Source organism: Podarcis liolepis, assembly GCF_965112155.1.
Source record: "Podarcis liolepis genome assembly, chromosome: 2".
NCBI classification, from domain to species: Eukaryota; Metazoa; Chordata; class Lepidosauria; order Squamata; family Lacertidae; genus Podarcis; species Podarcis liolepis.
In genome coordinates, this window is record NC_139555.1 from 38,434,127 (window position 1) to 38,455,008 (window position 20,882).

The 20,882-nt window shown below is 40.8% G+C and overlaps 1 protein-coding gene and 1 long non-coding RNA gene across 4 annotated transcripts in view; one reads left to right on the forward strand and one right to left on the reverse strand.

The window, feature by feature from the left end:
- The window catches only part of LOC310699503 (myosin-1B), a 91,792-nt gene that overhangs the window by 35,471 nt on the left and 35,439 nt on the right, over positions 1-20,882 (reverse strand). For 2 of the 3 annotated variants that reach the window (XR_014522119.1, XM_083487426.1), the window contains exons 5-36: positions 20,421-20,577; positions 19,481-19,508; positions 18,590-18,704; positions 18,413-18,505; positions 18,209-18,272; positions 18,017-18,115; positions 17,812-17,915; positions 17,014-17,152; positions 15,619-15,737; positions 15,362-15,511; positions 14,594-14,764; positions 13,822-14,125; positions 12,522-12,583; positions 11,467-11,554; positions 11,254-11,371; positions 10,741-10,864; positions 10,520-10,656; positions 9,477-9,732; positions 8,796-9,038; positions 8,511-8,687; positions 8,280-8,425; positions 8,088-8,178; positions 7,614-8,003; positions 6,629-6,755; positions 5,687-5,805; positions 4,876-5,072; positions 4,358-4,541; positions 4,083-4,248; positions 3,267-3,391; positions 1,642-1,950; positions 1,348-1,551; positions 43-168 (exon numbers count right to left, since the gene is read on the reverse strand). Coding sequence is in view for 2 of the 3 variants with exons in the window: in XM_083487426.1 (XP_083343552.1) it covers positions 43-168; positions 1,348-1,551; positions 1,642-1,950; positions 3,267-3,391; positions 4,083-4,248; positions 4,358-4,541; positions 4,876-5,072; positions 5,687-5,805; positions 6,629-6,755; positions 7,614-8,003; positions 8,088-8,178; positions 8,280-8,425; positions 8,511-8,687; positions 8,796-9,038; positions 9,477-9,732; positions 10,520-10,656; positions 10,741-10,864; positions 11,254-11,371; positions 11,467-11,554; positions 12,522-12,583; positions 13,822-14,125; positions 14,594-14,764; positions 15,362-15,511; positions 15,619-15,737; positions 17,014-17,152; positions 17,812-17,915; positions 18,017-18,115; positions 18,209-18,272; positions 18,413-18,505; positions 18,590-18,704; positions 19,481-19,508; positions 20,421-20,577 (4,932 nt within the window). In the remaining variant the exon portion in view is untranslated. Of the gene's footprint in view, positions 1-42; positions 169-1,347; positions 1,552-1,641; positions 1,951-3,266; positions 3,392-4,082; positions 4,249-4,357; positions 4,542-4,875; positions 5,073-5,686; positions 5,806-6,628; positions 6,756-7,613; positions 8,004-8,087; positions 8,179-8,279; positions 8,426-8,510; positions 8,688-8,795; positions 9,039-9,476; positions 9,733-10,519; positions 10,657-10,740; positions 10,865-11,253; positions 11,372-11,466; positions 11,555-12,521; positions 12,584-13,821; positions 14,126-14,593; positions 14,765-15,361; positions 15,512-15,618; positions 15,738-17,013; positions 17,153-17,811; positions 17,916-18,016; positions 18,116-18,208; positions 18,273-18,412; positions 18,506-18,589; positions 18,705-19,480; positions 19,509-20,420; positions 20,627-20,882 lie in introns of all 3 variants that reach the window. The other variant, XM_083487427.1, reaches the window with a different exon arrangement.
- The window catches only part of LOC310699598, a 187,531-nt gene that overhangs the window by 34,086 nt on the left and 132,563 nt on the right, over positions 1-20,882 (forward strand). The gene's annotated exons all lie outside the window — the stretch shown is intronic.

Genomic DNA, 20,882 nt, shown 5'->3' on the forward strand with positions numbered 1-20,882 from the left:
CAAGCAGGATTATAGTTTCAAAAGAAAATCTGCCCAACTCACATCAGTGATGGCTTTCTTGGCTTTCTCTTCTGCATTGCGTGCTTCCTGAATAGTCTCCTCCACTTCACTCTGGATTTGTGAGATGTCTGTTTCCAGCTTCTTCTTGGTGTTGATCAAGCTGGTATTCTATACAGAATGGGAGATCATAGTTTTCGTAAAGGACCAAGCCTAAATATGTCATTCATATTGCTTGCATTTTGTACAAAAGAATGATGCTGAGTACAATTGCAGGTGCTCAGAAATGAGCCACAAACATTTCCCCAGCATACCTATGATGCAGAAACCAGCTCTGTTGGGCTCCTCCCTCCCTCAACTAGGGAATGGGAGAGGAATTTGGTTTGGTTTACATTTTAATTCACACATCCTGAAACCATGTGTAAAACTTAAATACATCTATATTTCAAAATGTGCCCTTCTTTGAAGTTTGTGATGCAAAAAATGTGTGCAGAAAAACATATTGAGGATGTGTGGATAAAGATGCATTTATCAGTGAGAATGACATACCAAATGTATTATATTAGGGAAAATTGTTTGCATACAAAAATGTGCATATTAAGAGAAAGGCACACTAAAATGCTGCTGCTATTGTTGCTAACAACAACAACAACAATAGTAATAATTTTAAAAAATGAATTTTGTGTTACTTTTAAAAAAATACAAACTGATGAGGAAACTTGGTGAACTGAAGATTGGAAAAATGAGAAACAGAGAGAAATCAAAGCAGATAGTTTCATTCATCCCTACCCTCAACTGTTACTTGGTTATTTCATCAGGTTGCTGCCAAGCAACTATCATTCTATCAGGCCACTACATCAATTCCATGAGGAGACCAGCTTCATTTGGCTCCTCCTACTAAACTGTTTCCATTCTTTCTGGTCATTATAACAACTATGCTACTTTAATAACTGGTGCCTGTTTTCCTCTTCCCTCCTTACGCCTTTTTCTTCTCGAGTCATGCCTTGTAAATCACCTTTCTATGAACAAGGACTATTTTGCTTGTTATTGATCTTACGTAAACTGTTCTGGAACATTTATTGGCTAAAGGGTTTGCTAAAAACACGCTAAATAAATAAAATGAGCTCCCTTCAAGGTCTTAATTGAGTACCAACATCCACTTCATGTCCCTTGACAGTAGTGATTCTTAATATGATGAGAAAAATAGGCTGTGTGGCGATGAGTAGGTTAATTGCCTATTTACACATTAGCAACAATCTCTTTATTTTTGGAGCAGAGCCTACACCTGATTTATCCCCACTGGATCATCCTCATGTCCTTGTGCGTGCCCATTACATATTAGAAGCTCACCTGGGTGTGAAGAAGTTGCACACGCTCACTGGCATCCAGAAGTTCCTGTTCTGCAATTTTCCTGCCCCTCTCTGTCTGTTCCAGGGCTGCACGGAGCTCCTCAATCTCGGCCTGCATCAGATTAGCTCTGCGCTCAACCATGGCCACTTGCTCCTTCAGATCTTCCTGGCTCCTCATAGCTTCATCCAAATGTATCTGGGTGTCCTAAAAAATGATATTGAGATATTATTGTGAGACCGTTCTTTGCACAATAATAATCACAACTATATCCTGATTACAGAAATATATATGAACCTTGAGCATTCCTTGGGTGTTCCTGAGGTTCTTTAATGCCTCAGCAGCTTGGCGGTTGGCATGGCTCAGCTGGATTTCCATTTCATTCAGATCTCCCTCCATCTTCTTCTTTATTCTCAGGGCATCATTCCTGCTCCTGATCTCAGCGTCCAGTGTGCTCTGCATGGACTCCACAACTCTCAGGTGATTCCTCTTCAGCTGATCAATTTCCTCATCCTTCTCTGCAATTCTCCTGTCAATATCAGCCTTCACCTGGTTGAGCTCAAGTTGGATGCGGAGGATTTTGCCTTCTTCGTGTTCCAGTGAGGCCTTAAGAAAACCATTTATAACAGCTGTTAATAATGGACTTAATTTGACAGCTGTTTCCTTATTGAAGTACGCTCAACGTTATATTGAACATACTATTTAGCAGTGTATTCACCACATTTCCATACTCAAAGGAAGCCATCTCAGAAATGCTACCTTTTGCATGTTCAGCTAGGTATTCAGACTTGACCTGGGGACATCTTGGCATAAGTTAAATTAAAGGATGGTCTTCACTTGTACCAAAATAGAACTAGACAGCTGGTACTTAAAATTCTAAAGGTCACAGAGTGGCTTTTAAGCTGACCTTTGGGGGAAAGCTGACAAGAACTGGGGAGCATCTGGTTTGGGACAGAGCATCTGTACGGGATGAGGGTGTAAATGTTCCACTTCATCAAAAGAGGATGGGGTAAAAAATAGCAGTAAGCATACAGTAATGCTTCTATTTCCAATGGCCATGCATGAGTGCTAACAGTTACTCAGCCAAAACAGTACCACCCACACATAAGAGGGAAGTATCAGAAGATCTGAGGGAACAGCAATGTTTGCAGAAGTACAAAAAAGGGTGGGACTCAGAAGCAGCCTACAAGAGAGCAGAGCTTGCTCAGTGACCACAGAATGTTGATGGTTGAAGGGCAGGGAATGGAATGGAATGGAAGAAGGCATTGCTGACCGATGGATTGAAATACTAAACAAGAGAACTCCACATTGCAGCGTTTTGTTGCAGGTCCCATTTGTGACACTGAACAACAACAGGATTGGACTATTGCCTTCATGCCCTGCTTGTGGACCTTCAAGTAAAAAGCAGATTGTTGGACTAAATGGACCTTCAGTCTGATCCAGCAATGTTCTTACCTTATCATCATCCTTCTGGTTGCCTCTTCAATTATTTCACAGTATTAAGGTAAAGGTACCCCTGCCCGTACGGGCCAGTCTTGACAGACTCTAGGGTTGTGTGCCCATCTCACTCAAGAGGCCGGAGGCCAGCGCTGTCCGGAGACATATCCGGGTCACGTGGCCAACGTGACATCGCTGCTCTGGCAAGCCAGAGCCGCACACGGAAACGCCGTTTACCTTCCCGCTAGTAAGCGGTCCCTATTTATCTACTTGCACCAGGAGGTGCTTTCGAACTGCTAGGTTGGCAGGCGCTGGGACCGAACAACGGGAGTGCACCCCGCCGTGGGGATTCGAACCACCGACCTTTCGATCGGCAAGCCCTAGGCGCTGAGGCTTTTACCCACAGCGCCACCCGCATCCCATATTTCACAGTATTACAGATCAATAATTTGTGTCTTTTCATTATGCATAATTGTATTGTTTACCTCAGCTTCCTCTAGAGAAGCCTGCAGTTCAGATTTCTCTTGCTCAATCTGCTTCTTCACTTTCTCTAATTCATGGATAGCCTTTCCTCCCTCAGCAATCTGTTCCGTGAGGTCAGATATCTCCTCTGTTAGTTTCACACAAAGAAAGGAGAAAGGAGATTAATAGTGTTTATGCAGCTAATAATAAACATTTAGGAAGGTTTGGGAAGGAGGATTTCAGTTATTCATCTCAGCTCCACTATTTGGAGTGAACAATTATAGTACTAGCATTATTTTATTCATTTATTCATTCATTTATATTAATTTATTTATTACATTTTTTCATATACCACCAGTCTCTTCCAAGGAGCTCAATGTTGCGTACATGGTTCTTTTCCTCCCCATTTCATTCTCACAACAACCATTTGAGGTAGATTAGGTTAAGAGATTATGACTGGCCCAAGATCACGCAGTGAGCTTCATGGTTTAGTGGGGATTCAAACCCTGGTCTTCCAGGTCATAGTCCAGCACTCTAATTGTTATGCCATACTGGCATAATTTTAAATTGCAGCCCTGTGGGTCAGACCTATTTTATTTTTAATTTTATACAACACCTAATGACCTAAGATGTAAGGCTCCTCGTAAGCCTTGTGAAGACTGCATAATAAAACTGCATGTTGTGAAGACACTCATTGTAAACTCCCATGCACATGGGTGTCTATTCTAGCTTTGGGAAGAAGGACTGTATGAGATATCCCATCCTTATGATCTATTGCTTCAGCTCTGCAAAATGAACTTCACAGTTTTTTTGCACTTATTATGAAAAAGTGGTCTTACGTTGGAGATTCTTGTTTTCACGCTTCAGAGTTTCCAAGTGATCCAAGGATTCCTCATAAGCATTCTTCATCTTAAAGAGCTCTGTGCTGAGAGAGCGAGACTCTTTCTGGGAAGCTTCCAGTTCAGACTGTGTTTCCTCATATTTCTGTTTCCAGTCTGCCAGAATCTGCAAAACACCAGAAAGAAGAAACACAAGAAATAAGAAATGTGTTCATGTGTACCTGAGAATTTGTTGCAACGTGCTGGGTTTTCTTTTAAATTATGTTCAAAAGTACCTTATCAAAGTTCTTCTGCTTCTTATCTAGAGCTGCACAGGCTGCATTGGACCTTTCCACATCAATCATCAAGTCCTCCACTTCATTCTGTAGCCTTTGCTTTGTCTTCTCAAGGGAAGCACATTTGGAATTCACAGCCTCTACATGTTCTTCAGCATCCTGAAGACGCTGAGCCAGCTTTTTCCTAGAGAAATGTGATTACAACACTTAGTCATCCATTATAATAAATGGCTTACTGAGAATGGTCCATGCATACTGAAAATGGTCTCAAAAACAAATTTGATTTTCCATTCAAACTTTGTCTTGCCATGTCATCAGCTCCTTCCATGTCAACACTGATGTGATTGCGTTATTACAGTATATCTGTTGCTCTGAGCCTAGCACAAATAACTCAGTGACCTGTTCTGTTCACTGAGTGATACAAATAAATATTTCCCCCAATTCCATCTACACAATGGCATACTTTCTTCTACTTTTGAGTTCCCTTTCTCTCCCTTGCTCTTGGTTCTTGTACTTACTTGGCTTCCTCTAACTCTTCTGTGCGTTGAATGGCATCTGTTTCATACTTGGTTCTCCACTGAGCAACTTCACTATTGGCCTTAGACATGGCACGTTGCAGCTCAGCCTTGGCTTCCTGCTCCTCTTCAAACTGCTCCCGGAGCAAGTCACAGTCATGACGGGCAGATTGCAAACCATGGGCAAGTGCATTCTTGGCCTGAAATATGGAAAGAATTTAGTAGTTATGAATGTCAGGGTGTTACCCATGTCTGTTGTTATGTTGCATAGTTTCTATTGCATTTGTATTTTTAATGTTTATTTTTAGCTGCCCTGAGGAAATACACAAAAAATTGAGAAAGACGGGGCATCTCCAACATGTCATCCCTGCCTCAGTTTTACATCTTCCTGTCCACATCCCACTTATGCTAGTATTCTGCTCTTGCTCCCAAAGTCAGCTATTCTGACTCTCCAAAGAGATGGAAGAATTGTGGAGAAAACACAAGAGAGCGATTTAATGTTGATGTCATGATGTGGTTGTTCCTTCAAATGTGAGTGAACGAATCATAGCTATACCAGAATAAATGCCTAGTTTGCAAGCAGCCTAAGATAGGTAAGCACATGCAATCTTTTGCCCATTTGAATGAAAGAATAGAGAGACCACCATAGGGAGATATCTAGAGAAGTTTCCTGAGCAACCTTAGAGCTTCTGAAATCATAATAATTAGGATTTCTGCAGAATGCACATGGGTGTCGATAACTGAATAGGAGAAAGAGGCCCTGTGTTGCTTAGAACTGTGATAGAGGGCCTGCAGTGTTGAACAAAATACACACCTTTATCTCTTCCTCAAGCTGCCTCTTTAGTTCCTCAATCTGTTGGGTAAAGGCTTGCTTGCCTCTTGTGAGCTGAGAAATCAGTGAATCTTTTTCTTCAACTTGGCGTGAGTATTCACCTAAAAAGAGAACAGATTAAATGGAATATATACCGGTACATATTATCTATGTATCTACTGTATGTATAAAAGGTAAAGGTACCCCTGCCCATACGGGCCAGTCTTGCCAGACTCTAGGGTTGTGCGCTCATCTCACTCTATAGGCCGGGAGCCAGTGCTGTCCGCAGACACTTCCGGGTCACGTGGCCAGCGTGACAAGCTGCATCTGGCGAGCCAGCGCAGCACACGGAACGCCATTTACCTTTCCGCTGGTAAGCGGTCCCTATTTATCTACTTGCACCCGGGGGTGCTTTCGAACTGCTAGGTTGGCAGGCGCTGGGACCGAACGACGGGAGCGCACCCCGCCGCGGGGATTCGAACCGCCGACCATGTGATCGGCAAGTCCTAGGCGCTGCAGTTTTACCCACGGCGCCACCCCCGTCCCACATAGTATGTACATATTTCTTTTTAAGCGGTGATTGAAATGACCTTGATGGTTATAACAACAAATGCATTAATTCATTTGTAACAACAAATAAATTAATCATGTTCACTATTCATAAAATATTTTTCTTAGTAGTTATAAATTATGACTAGCCACACTTAGATAAACCTCCCTTGTTTGCTATCAAGTCCTATTGCAGCTGGAGAAACTTACTTCCGAACAAACAATCATAGAATCAGATTTCATAATGAAATTGTGTTGCAAGAAAAGGAAAAAGCATTGCCCTAAACTTGTGTGCAGTTAAGATTCAATTGGATAGTATAGACATAGTAGATTGGTACTTTGCTATCTTTGGACCTAAGAATTGCAGCATTAAATAATTTACTTTCAGTTTCTTACCAGTTTCTGTCTGCAGACGAGCTCTTTGAGCAGTCAGGTCATTAATAGTGCGTTGGTTCTGTTCCTCCTTTGCTTTAAGTTCACTAAGCTGGTCTTCTAAAGTGCGGCTTATCTTTTCAAGATTTGCCTAGATGTGAAATAATAAAGTGTATAGCTATATAAAACAGCTGAGGCCAGATTTAACTAACTGGCCCTGCCAGCAGAAGCCTGCACAATGACCTCCACTAGCACAACAGGGCTTTCCCCTCTCTACCTGTGCATGCTCCCTCAAACTGGTTCAGGGTGGTGGTAAGGATGGCAAGCAGATATGCTTGCCCTGAAGAAGCAATCCACTTAGTGCTACAGTGAATTCCTCTTCCATTTCCCCACATAATTTATCAAAATAATCTGACTATAGCAGTGTCACATTACAGTATGATACACATTGGGAAGAAGTATCAGGAAAGTGGGGGCAGGGATAAATAATATTTATCACAACAGCACTGAGATAGTGCTTATTTAGGTGACATGCTTTGAATTGTTGTAAACTACTTTGAATATCTTTTTAAAGAAATTACTTTATGCAAATATTTTTATAAATAAAATATTCAGTATTATTATAGTCATAGCACCAAATGACAGCTACTCCAGACACTCTTCTGGTTGTCCCTGCATGAGCCAGGTGGATCATTTGCTCTAAGCACATTTTGTAGATTTAAGGTATAAATAAAGTGTTTTGTGTAGACCTATTAAAAAAAACTTAGAAGCTGCTCTCTTACATAAAAATCCAATATACTATCCACTGTTCCATCTGCTTAATATGAGTATTTTGCTTTTGCTTTTAGGTACTTGAATGGGTGCTACTGTAACCCACGTATCAATCTCTTTATATTCCCAAACCATGCGTTTATTATTACATTTATATTCCACATGTAAGATTGTGAATTCTGTATGTTGTGCCTCCACCTGATAAAGCTAAAGGAAAGTATATACTGCTGCAGTATACCTTTGCTTTGGAAACTGACTCCATATTACTGGCAAGGTCATCAATCTCCATCTTCAGCTCACTCTTCTCCTTCTCCAGCTTCTGTTTCACACGTTGCAGGTTATCAATTTGTTCCCCAAGTTCAGCTGCACTGTCTGCATGCTTCTTGCGGAGAGCAGATGCAGTGGCTTCATGTTGCAGAGTGGCCTCTTCAAGGTCCCTGCGCATTTTCTGGAATTCTGCCTCACGTTTCTTGTTCATCTCAATCTGAGCTGCGGTTGCCCCACCAGCTTCCTCCAGACGCTCACTGATCTCTTCAAGTTCTCTGGAGAGATCAGCCCGCTGCTTCTCTGCTTTGGCCCGAGATGCACGCTCAGCCTCAATCTCCTCCTCCAGTTCCTCAATACGGGCCTAGAGAAAGAGAAGCAGCCATTAACAGAGTCTTCTCTGATGAACTGATTTTCATAGGATGGAGTCAATATGTGCTTGACTTGCCTGTAACTCCTTTATCTTCTTTTGAAGCTGGGAGCCCAAGGCCTGCTCATCTTCAATTTTGCTTTGGAACTGGCTGATTTCAAAGTCTTTCCTTTTCATAACAAAACACAAAGTTTTTTGAGTCAAATTCTAAGAGGGCTGGGTGCCATAAAACCCTTCCAAAAGGTCTTCTAGACAGTAAACCATACTTACTTCTTAAGCTTTTCATCCAGCTGCTGCTTATCATTCTCCAAATCCATTGTGGATTCCTGGGCCAGCTTCAGATCACCTTCAAGTTTCCTCTTGGATCTTTCCAGGTCCATGCGAAGTTTCTTTTCTTGCTCCAGGGACCCTTCAAGCTAAAGACAAAGAGAGGACAAAGACTTTGTCACTCTAATACTACTTTCACCCCACAGTTATTCTTCCGCATGTGTTGGTGCTTACATCGTCCACTTGCTGCTCCAGCTTGGTCTTTGCTTTGGTCAGAGTATTGACTTTGTCCTCCTCTGCCTGCAGGTCATCCAAGGTCTGTTGATGGGCCTCTTGGAGGGCTTTCTTTTCCTTGGTCAGTTTGGCAATGTTCTCATCCAAGACTGCCATCTCTTCAGTGAGGTTTTTCACCTTTTAGAAATGAACAAACAGATTCAATGTATCATTCCACCCTGGAATGACAATACTGTACCACATTCTGACTATTTGTTGCAGATCTGAGCACATTGTGATCATTACCTTGTTTTCTGTGGCATGCTTCTCCTTTTCCACCTTGGCCAGTGTTAACTCCAGATCATCAATGTCTTTCTTCAGCTCTGAGCATTCATCTTCCAGTTTCCTCTTTTTGGCTGTCAGCTCAGCATTCATTTCCTCCTCATCCTCTGCCCGTTCAGTCAGCTCCTTAATTTTAGCTTCCAGCTGAATTTTGGTTTTGATCAGCTGGTCACATCTCTCCTCAGCATCTGCCAAGCCATCAGCTTCCTATACAGGGAAAATGTATGTTATATAGCAATAATATTATTATCCTACTTAAGAAGTTCATGCACACGCAGATCTCTTGCACATAATCTACTTACACAAAGGAATGTGCACATGGCCTCACCTTTAAAACTAATTGTTAAGCTATTCAAGGCCATATTCTTTCAGTGTTCAAGTAAATCACTCTTTAATAGACACTGGATATGTTGGTATATCAAATACCAAAATAAACTATATTCACCAGTATACTATATATGTGTAAAAAAATACTTATGTCCAATTTAACTTTGACTGTGGTGAACTATTACGTAGAGGATATGTAGTATGTATATAAGATATACAGATTTATTAAACATAGCCACATTTCTCCTGCAATTTCTGAATTCCTCTACCTAAACTAGTCTAGAGTGAAGAAAAATGTATGTTACCAACAATGCTTACAGATTGGACTTGGAGTTGCAAGTCATTCTTCTCTTGCATCAGAGAAACCATTTTTTCTTCCAGTTCCTTCACTTTGGCATCTGCTTTAGCAAGGCTTTCTTTAGTTTTCTCAAACTCTTCCTTCATGTTGGCCATCTCCTTCTCTGATTCAGCACTCTTCAGCAAAGGCTTGATCTTGAAGTACAACTTCATCCAAGACCAAGTCTTCACATTCATAAATGAACGGACATTGTATTGAATAGTAAAGATGGATTCTCTGTAACAACCAGACAACAAAATGAAACCTTGATGATGAAAACGACAACAGTGTGATCAAAGTGTTTAATGAAATTCTTTTGTGACTCTCCTAATAAAAAATATGAACTGTCCGATTCTTGTCCAGTTGCAAAACAGGTCTTAGACTGCACTACTAACTACACTTATTTGGGAGTAAGTGTAGGTTTATATCTCAAAGAAAGAGTAAGAAAAATGAATATATTTTTTTCTTTATAAAGAAGGGGTTGATATTTTCAGGAGCACATGGGGTATATGAAGAAATTTATCAAATAAAGCTTCCAAAAATAGGACTATTTTATAAAGTAGTTCAAATTTCATTATGCTTCTTTAGCATAGCTGTCACTTTATTTTTATACTTCTTACACTCAAATTTAATACAAACCTAATAAATGTTAAGAGAACTGCCACTTTTCAGGTCCTGAACAATCGAAAACTGGAAGTGAGTATTCTAGTTTTTGAATGTTTTTCGGAAGCCGAACGTCCAGCATGGCTTCCACTTGACTGCAGGAAGTTCCTGCAGGCAATCAGAAGCCGTGTCTTGGTTCTTGAATGGTTTCAGAAGTCAAACAGACTCCTAGAACGGATTCAGTTTGAGAACCAAGGTACGACTGTACTTCTTACAAGTTTTACATAGAATCTGCCCCAGAATTTGGAGAGTAGCCCAAAGAGTATTTTATATATGTTATTATTTGTAATCCTTGTGTAGGGCATATTAACATGATAGGCCAGTGTGGTCATGAGTTCTATTACAGATGGCAAAACTCTACCTCCTTTCCATCATTTTTTGGAACTCCACCCTTGCTAAGTAGCCACGACACATAGCCTGTGTACGTGTAATCAGCTGTGCCAATTTGTCATCTCTCATCTCCTCCAGAAGACCCAAAAGGCCAGCTTTGAAGAAGACCTGGGAAAAGAAAATATTACAAAGTATTGGTCACTGTCTCAACAAACTCTAATTTTACAGTCTTGTAATAAAAAGTAAATTTACCTTTGTGTGGCCAAATTTATATTGGGTGTGGTCAACATCAATAGATCCAAGAAGTTTCTCAGAAGCCTTCTTGCTATCCATGAACTGTCCCTCGGGGATGGCACTTGCATTTAAAACTCTATATCTGTTAGAAGAAGTGGAAGATAAAGATGCTTATGATTTGATGCCATGTTCATGGAACTCGGTCAGACCAATGGTCCATCCGGTTTAGCATCTGATTGTAAATGTTTAAACAAATATTATTCCTAATGGCCATTTACCTAAATCAGAGAGACTAGTAAAATTTAACTGAGGCTAAATTTAACTGGGGTCTTCTTGTAATCTCTTCATGCAAGGACTATTAATTGTCACTGATGGCATTTCCCCCCCTTAAGCCTTTTGTCCAAACGTGGTGCTAACTGCTATAATGCAATATTAGAAACAGTCAAAAAGCAACTCAAAACTATTGATGGGGAGGGGGGGGCAAAACAACTACAAACAACCAATAGGTTAATAATTGGGGGGCAGTCTGACCTCTGTTTGAAGTCACCATAAATAATCCTGCTGGGGAATCCCTTCCTGCAAATTCTGATGCCCTCCAGCACACCATTACATCTCAGTTGGTGCAATACAAGTTCATGTTCCATGGCACCTTAGAAAATAAGAGAAGATATGAATACCAAAATGTATACAACTGGTGCATCGCATCTTTCTTTTTAAAAATCAAAGTAGAGTTCTGTGTCTTACCAGGTGTTTTAGTTTCATTGGGGATTAGGCAACGCACAAAGTGTGGATGAGTACTCTTCAGGTTGCTCATCAGTTTGTTTAAGTTCTCCTGTGGAATTAGAAGCCAGAGCCTGGTTAACAAATTCCACACACATATACATGCAAAACTTCCTTTAAATTTTCCATAGGTAGTAAGAAAAAATAGAGAAAAACTCTGAAAAACCTCTATGAAATTGGTGTGTGGTTAACCTGATTGGACTCATACTTCCCCTGACAAATTGAGAGCACAATTTGGGGTTGCTCCTAGATACCTAGGTGGATTTTTCAAAAAATCATCCTTGTCCGATTCACAAACTGCACTATTCTAGTGATAAAGACTTGGGCACTTTCACGTTTGCCTTGGTAATCTCCAGATCATAGACCATTGTGAGACTTCAGCTAGACTAGAATGCAGTGACCTAGTGTTTTGTATAATTTATTTATCACATTTATCTTGCCCATTCTCCAAGAAGCTCAGTTGCATGCTTTCTGTTCTAGGACTAAGCAGTCTTGGACTCTTAAACTCTTGATGGATCTATCAGAGCATACAAAGGTGCCTTCTATTAAGTCAGAATATTGGTCTGTCTAGCACAGTAATGTTTACACTGACTGTTAGCAGTTCCTCAGGATTTTAGACTAGAGTCTTTCCTGAGCAAAGATCAAAACTGGGGTCATTTGTACGCAGGCAATGTAGTCTACCACAGAATTTCAGCCTTCACCTATAATACATTTCTCTTGTGCTTAGAGGCATGCTGGTGTTCTGTGATTGTGAAATCTAGGGTTGCTATATTCCCAAAATATTCTTTAAAAAGGACAGACTTTTATAGGATTTTTAAAGCATTTCTTTCAAATAATCGCCCTGCTTGCCGTACATCTGGGTTTCCCCAGACATTTTGTTGACTCAGCAAAAATCCACCCTGACGCCACTTCTGCTGCCCAAATCACGGACATGTCCGGGAAAACTTGGACGTATGGCAGCCCTAAGAAATCAGAATTTTCTCCCCTTACAAATATCTTAAGCAAAGATTTTACTATACCCTGAAAAGAGCAGAGACAGTCTGGAATGAGGAACCCTTCTTCTTTGCAGCCTTCTTTCCCTCTGAATAATAATAAAAAATATTATAATTAAAACATATACATCAGGGATTTTATGTGTTATTCTTCTGTATAAACTACATTTGTGGCTGTAGGTTCAGTGAGGCAGCAGTGGAGTGCACAGACCAAGGACAAGGATGGGAGAGTGTGTTGGATTCAAATTAGGTGACAACTTTATTGATTACAGATGCAACAGGTTTGGTGTAAGCATTTGGCATTTATCAGGAAGATCAATTAGCTTGCCTGCTGGTTGATGAACTGTTCCAGCTGACTAAAGTTTAGGGGGTCTCCCTCTTCCACCATAAAGTTTGCTATGAGGCGGGCAAAACCCATAGACCTGGCCAGTCAACTGACTGTAGCACAAATGCCTTCCTGGCTCTGAAAACAGCAACTTTTTTTAAAAAAAAACCCCACAGCAAGTTCAAAGTAGCCCCCTAAATGGTCAACCCTCACCCTGCCACAGCTTCTTAAATATTCCCAGAGCAGACCGAGATGGGCAAAGTCTTCACCCAGGTCTTCCCTGGAAATCCAGTTCACAGGGAGCCCAGACTAATGCTGGTTGGCTTCTTGACTTTTGCAATGCCTCGTTGTTCCCGACATGAGAGGTGCAGGAAAACAACCACACCAGAATGTGACTGTGTGTTACCCTGCTGCTGCAACGAGGCTGCAAATGCTGCTCCCAGTACGGGGGTGGGGGGACTTCCAGACCTAAGCATAATAATATATTGTCACCATATTTACTCTGAGGGTTGGAAGGTTATGATTCTTGTAGGATTATTCAAAGACATGTGATGGGTGAATGTGAAATAATATTTGGAACAGAGATATGCTGAAGTGTTAGTTGAGTGGTCCTCAGAAAAAGCCAGAGGAGCTGCCATTGTGCACACACACCATACATTCCAAGTACATTGCTTCCCCAAAAAAAAGAAGATTCATGAGAGCTGTAATTTTCCCTTCACAGAGCTATAATTCCTAGCATCCTTAAACTACAGTTCCCAGGATTCTTGCATGTGTGCTTTAAATGTATGATGTGTATGCAAAGTATTTGATGGTTTAACATTTGATGGTTTAAAATCATTGTGCGATTTAGCCCTTCTTGAATCTTCAACCAGACTGACTGGGTTTTGCCATATGCAAATGGTGTTGCTGCACTCCCAGTAAATGGTTGCTGTTACTGAACTTAGGTTCCTTCCTATTCAGGGTTATGTTCATAAGCCAATTGCAAAGTGCAGCAGGAATTACCTTCTGGAGGGCGGTCAGCAAATAGCAAAGCCAGTGTCTTCATAGATGATTTCTGGTAGAGCTGAATTACACTTTCATTCAGGGGGTCCTTGTTCTTGTCCAGCCATCCACTGATGTTGTAGTCCACAGTGCCGGCATAATGGACCAGGGCGAAGTGAGCCTCAGCCTTCCCTTTGCCAGGTTTGGGCTTTTCAAAGTTCTTGCATTTGCCAAGATGCTGTTCATAGAGCTTGTTCTTAAAAGATGTGTCTGTTGCCTTGGGGAACATGCACTCTTCTTCTAGGATGGAGAAAATGCCCATTGGCTATAAGAAGCAGAGAGAAAGCAAGATTTTATAACTTGTGTGCTGTTGGCTTGTAATATTAGCATATATTATTGCAAGCAAGTGTCATAGGGATAGGTTTTTTTGGCCAGCCACCTTGTGTTGTGAAGAGGTTCTTTCTGCAAATATGTAACTTAAGGTCGGGATTTCATTGCACAATGACAGTCAAGAATTGTTCTGTAAGGCTTCCTGTTGAATGATTGTATTTTGAGTGTGGCAAGAGTTTCTAAAATGCCATATCAAGGCATTTTTACATGAGACACTAAGAAGCAGATTTGACCCTCTCTCTTCCCATTATTTTTATGTCGCAAGCAAATACTATTTTATAAGAATGAATTTAAATTAAATAAAATGGCTGTTTTGTTGTTTAAAGTAAGGACACATCTTTCAAGCTTTAAAGACTGCTTAATTACATTGTATGCAAGATTAACAAAAACTTTTTTAAAAGACCTTCTCAATGAGTTCAATGCAGGCAGCCAGGTCCATTCCAAAGTCAATGAACTCCCATTCAATTCCTTCTTTCTTGTACTCCTCTTGCTCCAGCACAAACATGTGATGGTTGAAAAACTGTTGCAGTTTCTCATTAGTGAAGTTGATGCACAGCTGCTCCAGGCTGTTGTACTAGTGGGGGAAAGAGTACATTTATTCTAAAGAGTACAACTCAGTGCGACCCACTTTCAATTCTAGGTACAGTACTTCATGATATTTTCCACCCATATGCTTATTTTCCACCTGCATGTCTACCTAAGCTACCCTTAACCTGATTGAAAGAATTCTACCCATTAGACATTAACTTGGATTAAATATACTACATAGGTGGACCTAACAGATGAAGAAAAATGCTATAAATAGAAGTAATATTAATGGGGTCAGAGGAACTTCTGTGTATTCATCCCTACCCATTTTAAGTGTACTGTCAGCTTCACTGAGGTCCTTCTGCAATGTGGGAGCTATCCTGGACCTCATCATTCTCTAGTAATACTTTCTCAAGACTTCCCTGTATACTAGCTATCTTTTGAAATTATGAATCTGTGCTACTTAGATGAGTTATTACCACCTTCAAAGCTTGTCCAGTCAGTCCATTGCAGTACAGTTGTGGGAATTGGCATCCTGTGCTACAAGCTGACCAGGTTATTTCAGAAGGAACATTCCAGGAGATTTTAAAAGACCTGGGGAGTGGGGATCCACCTTCGTTGTGACAAGGTTCCATTCACTTACATCAAAGATCTCAAAGCCAGCAATGTCCAGCACACCAATGAAGTATTGCCTTGGCTGTTTAGTATCCAGTTGCTGGTTAATACGAACAACCATCCACAAGAACATCTTCTCAAAGACAGCTTTAGCCAAAGCTCCAACATTATTATACACCTAGAATAACATGATACAAACTGGAGTTAATATACAAAGCAGAGGACCAAACCTCCGAGGAATAGTAGTTAATCAAGTGGTGCATCCAGCATTTCATAGATTTTCACCTGCTGAACAGTTTGGCCTTTGGTGACATATTCATTGCCGACCTTGACTCGGGGGTAGCACAAAGCTTTCAGCAGATCTGCTGAATTGAGGTTCATGAGGTAGGCAGCCTTGTCAGCCACTGAACACAAACATAAGAAGAAAGGATTATCAGCACAAATAGACCATAATTTATCAAAATATATTTTGCTTGTCTGACATAGATTCTACTTATGACAATCATTAACCTCAAAATTATATAGGTTTCAGAATCTTTTCTAAATTGTTCAGTTTCACTTGCACTATTATCAATCAAATGGTTCTCCTAGATGAGCTACTTTCCCAGGTTGATGAGCCCCATTTGTCCCTTACTTCCCTCTACAGCACATGCAGTAACCGCCTTCTTGACCATTGGGCCCACTATTGGTATTGAACGTTCAATCTTCTGGAGTCTGTCTTCACATGCAGGGGAAGACCCTAACTTTCAAAGGGTTTGAGACCTATCAGCTATCCTCACCTGGTTTAGCTGGCCAGTCAAAGCTGTTCTCGGGGTGTGGCCGCTGTCGCATGCTGACAGCTTCTAGGAGCCACAGGTGAGAGCTGAGTGTAGGTTGGGGACCAAAGGAGGACAAACTACCCCAGAAGGAGCAACATGTGTCCCCAACCAGAAGTACTACCCCTCCCCAAAGACTCCATACACCCCAAGGGAAGTAATAGTATCACTCTATTCTGCTTTGATCAGACCACACCTGGAGTACTGTATCCAGTTCTGAGCAACACCTTTTAAGAAAGATATTAACAAGCTGCAACATGTGCAGAGGATGGCGACCAAGATGATATCAAGGGTCTGGGAACCAAGCCTTATGTGGCTGAGGGAACTGAGTATGTTTAGCCTGGTAAAGAGGAGAGTGAGGGGAGATATGATAGCCATCTTCACATTTAAAGGGCTGTTGCACGGAAGATGGAGCAAGCTTGTTTTTTCCTGCTCCAGATGCTAGGACCCAAAACAATGGATTCAAATTACAAGAAAGGAGACTCTGAGAAACATCAGGAAGAACTTTCTGACAGTAAGAGCTGCTCTACAGTGGAGTAGATTCTGAGAGGTGATGGACTCTCCTTTCTTGGAACTTTGTAGCAGAGGCTGGATGTCAATCAGTCATGGATGCTTTAGTTGAGATTCCTGCTTTGCAAGGGGGTTGGACTAGATGACCCTTGGGATCCCTTCCAACTCTACAATACTATGATTTAAAGATTTGACAACCTAACAACATGTTTGTTAATCAGTGAGGTAAATAGTCATAATAAAGAACAATACCTTATTAATAGACTATGGAAATTGCTGCTTCATAGCCACACACAATCCATATTGTATTTAGGGCCCCAAGTATAATGCCATAACAGAGATACTTTGTGAATACCTTCAGTGCCATCTGGCTCAGCCTGCTCCTCACGTTGCTTCTGCTTGAACTTCATGTTCCCATAGTGCATTACAGCTCCAGTTAGCTTGTAAATGGCTGTCTTTTCCTCAGCAGTGAAACCCAGGATGTCAATGGCTTCCTATCAATCAAAAGTTAAAATGCTGAGCAAAAACTGGCCCTACAAATTACCATTTCATTTGGAGGAAGAGCATTTTGGCTATTGCTGCACTGTGATTTCCCTCCCCCCCCCCTACGCAGACACACATCATCAACCCCAGCATTTCTAGAATGCCTCACCCCAAGACATCTAATTTCTGTTGAATAAATTCAGCCCAAAACTGGTCTACAGTGGTGCCCCGCAAGACGAATGCCTCGCAAGACGGAAAACCCGCTAGACGAAAGGGTTTTCTGTTTTCGAGGTGCTTCGCAAAACGAATTTTCTATGGGCTTGCTTCGCAAGACGAAAATGTCTTGCGAGTTCCTGCAGGTTTTTTTTTCCTCCCCCCCTTTTCCCAAGCCGCTAAGCCGCTTATCAGCTGATCCGCTAAGCTGCTTAACAGCTGATCCGCTAAGCCGCTTAACAGCTGATCGCTAAGCCGCTTAACAGCTGGTCCGCTAAGCCGCTTATCAGCTGATCCGCTAAGCCCACTAAGCCGCTAATAGCGCTAATCCGCTAATGGGCTTGCTTCGCAAGACGAAAAAACCGCAAGACGAAGAGACTCGCGGAACGGATTCTTTTCGTCTTGCAAGGCACCACTGTCATTAAATTCCATATATTCCATTCTATAAGTTACTTACATCAGTTGCCATCAACTCTTCTTGATCATTGATGCTGGCAACAGTGATCTCACCCTGACTCACAAAGAGAAAGTCGTATGGGTTGGTAGTAATCAGCAACATCTCTGAATAAGGAGAAGCACAGATTTTCATCCATTGCATAATCCAGCATCAGCACAAGATTTTAGCAACAGCAGCAGCAGCCACTATAACAAATGCCTCTTACCAATCAGTTCTGGCTTCTTGTTGGACATGATCTGATAAAAGATGTGGTAGCTTCTTTCAGCTTTCAGCTGGAAAGTAACTCTGGACTTTTCTAGCAAATCTGGCAAGGTAATGAAATAGAATGAACAAACTAACGAATGAACAAACAAACAAACAAACAAACAAAGAGTTCATCTAAAGAAGGAGCCCTTACATGTTTCAATGTCAGCAGAAGCCAGTTTGCCTGTGGCACCAAAATGGATTCTGATGAATTTACCCTTTAAAAAGGAAAAGATAGGCAATTACAAATTCTAGGAGGCAGATTCTGCATATAGGTTACTACAGATTTGCTGTGTATGATGATAAGGCGCTACACTTAAAGGCCAACTATTATGTTCAGGTTCTGCAGATGACTTACGAAACGTGAGGAGTTGTCATTCCTCACAGTCTTTGCATTTCCAAAAGCCTCCAGCAAGGGGTTGGCACTGATGATTTGATCTTCAAGGGTACCCTGCAATGTATGTATTATTGTAAGATTAATTATATAGAGACTGCATCAAAACCACATTTCATCCTTTTGTGACACAAAGCTTACCTTTATTTTGCCTGCTGTGGCCTCCTCCTTTTTCTTCTCACCCGTGGCTGCAATTGTTGCAAAGTACTGGATGACACGTTTCGTGTTCACAGTCTTTCCAGCACCAGATTCTCCACTGTTGATGAAAGGTAGGACAGGAAACCAATAGTCAAGGGGAAAGTCTCTCAACAATGGGTCAGAAGTGGCTAACATTTTTTGCCTGAAGCCACATTTACTCTTGGTCAACCTTGCAGGGACTGCATGCTAGCCAAATATGTGGCTAAAAGTAGCTGTGGCCATCCTACTACACTCTTGCACACACATTGTTGCATACACACAGCCTCCCTCTCCTCAGATGATCCTTGTAGATCAGCTGAGGAGGGGCCTATTGTCCCCTCCCTGCTCATCAAAGGATTGATCTGATGACTGGGGAGGGAGTGATTTACATCTCATTCAGATGCTGGGCTGAGTGGAGAAATTTAAATTTCTCCATCCATCCCTGTGCTGGGTCTATTTTAATTTCCCCCTTTTTAAGTCACCCCTGCCAAAATTTGTTTACAGCACAAATCAGGTCCCCAGACCAAGAGTTAGCCACGTCTGCTCTAATGGTTATAATTATATGCTATGGACTTTTAAACTTACATTGGTTTTATACCAGTTTAACTGCTATGGCTTTTCCCAAACAGACTTCGGAATTTCAGTTTCATGAGAAATCTTGGAAACTGCTGAGTAGCTCCTATTGCAGAACTGCAGTTTCCAAAGTTTCTTAGAACTATGACTATTATGCCATTTAAGTTATGAATATAGTTTTGTCCCATGTTAAGCATTGGGATGATTTTTCCTTAATACAATGACAGCACCCTGCTTCCATTTCAAAAGTCTGCACAGAAAAAAGCTAGAAAGGATACTTACGTGATCAGAATAGACTGATTCTCACGATCTGAAAATATTAAATTGTTTAAAAAGTTACTTTTAATTTTAAAATAATATGAAGCAGTGTGTGTGTGTGTGTTTGTGTGTAGAAGCACCTACATCTGTCCAAGAATACACGAGGAGTAGAACCCCATAATTTTAAGTATCATCTGAACTCCCAGTCTCACGTATTTTAAATCCTAAGAAAATGGTTTCTATGTGGTCTTCATTAACCTAAGGATGGGTAGATCAGCCTTTCTGTTCTGTTCCACTTTTGATTTTTGCACTTCTTTATTAAAATGAGCAAAAATGCTTTAAGTTGAATACCTTTTATACATGTTAAACACATTCTTTCCATAAAATATGCATTTTTGTAAGCCTTTTTGATTATTTTTATGCCAAAATCCAAATTATTTCATGCATTTTAATGTAAAATACATACTTTTGTGTTCATTTTGTGTGATCTGATTGATAGTTGCATTCTAACATGCATATAAATCAAGGACCTATGGATTACGTTGGTTTACTTTAACCAGCCGGCCAAATACATTTCTGCTCCATCCCTAATCCAAACACCTCATTGGCTATATGTTTTGGATCCTGGATGTTAGGGAAGCCAAAATTGTGTTGGCAGGTAGGAAAGGTTTATGAACAAAAAAAGAGAAAATGATATCACAAAATCTTCAGTTTAAGCCTCTAACATAATACAGTACTCTTTGCACAGCATATTCACTATGTGCAAGTGTTTTCCAATTCTCGGCTTTTTTATCCTCACATAATGCCAGGCATATTAAGCTAGGAGATGGTGGCGAGAGTGAGCTTCATGATTTTATTAGCAGAATAAAGAATGCAGTCACCAGCACTAATCCAACATTGTGAAAGGACACTGAGGTCCTGTGAGGAAAACATTATTTGTTCCCAAAGCTTTTCACTTACTTACCAGTTAACATGAACTGATAGGCATTGTCAGAGATGGAGAAGATGTGAGGAGGGGCCTCTTGACGCTTTTTGCCTCTGTAGGCATTTACCACTTCTGGGTTGTACACTGGCAGCCATTTGTATGGATTGACAGTGACACAGAAGAGACCTGAATAAGTCTGGAAGAAGAACAGAACTAGTTCAATTAATCTGCTTGTAGTAATATTTCTATTAATACTGTTATATTCTTTTGCTCTTGTGGAAAATATGTAAGTAGTTCCTTCTTTTAGAGGGTGAAAAGCATGAATGGAAATAAAGTAAGAAATAGACTTAAATTCTGAAAACTTCCAGCCAAACTAAAAGTTGGCAAACATATAATTTATCCATAAATGGTAAGGAGAAAGATAAAAACTGCAACGTTCTTATATCAGTATTGTTATTTGACAGATTTTGGATTTCTAAAAATCAAGTGTATGTCCTCTTC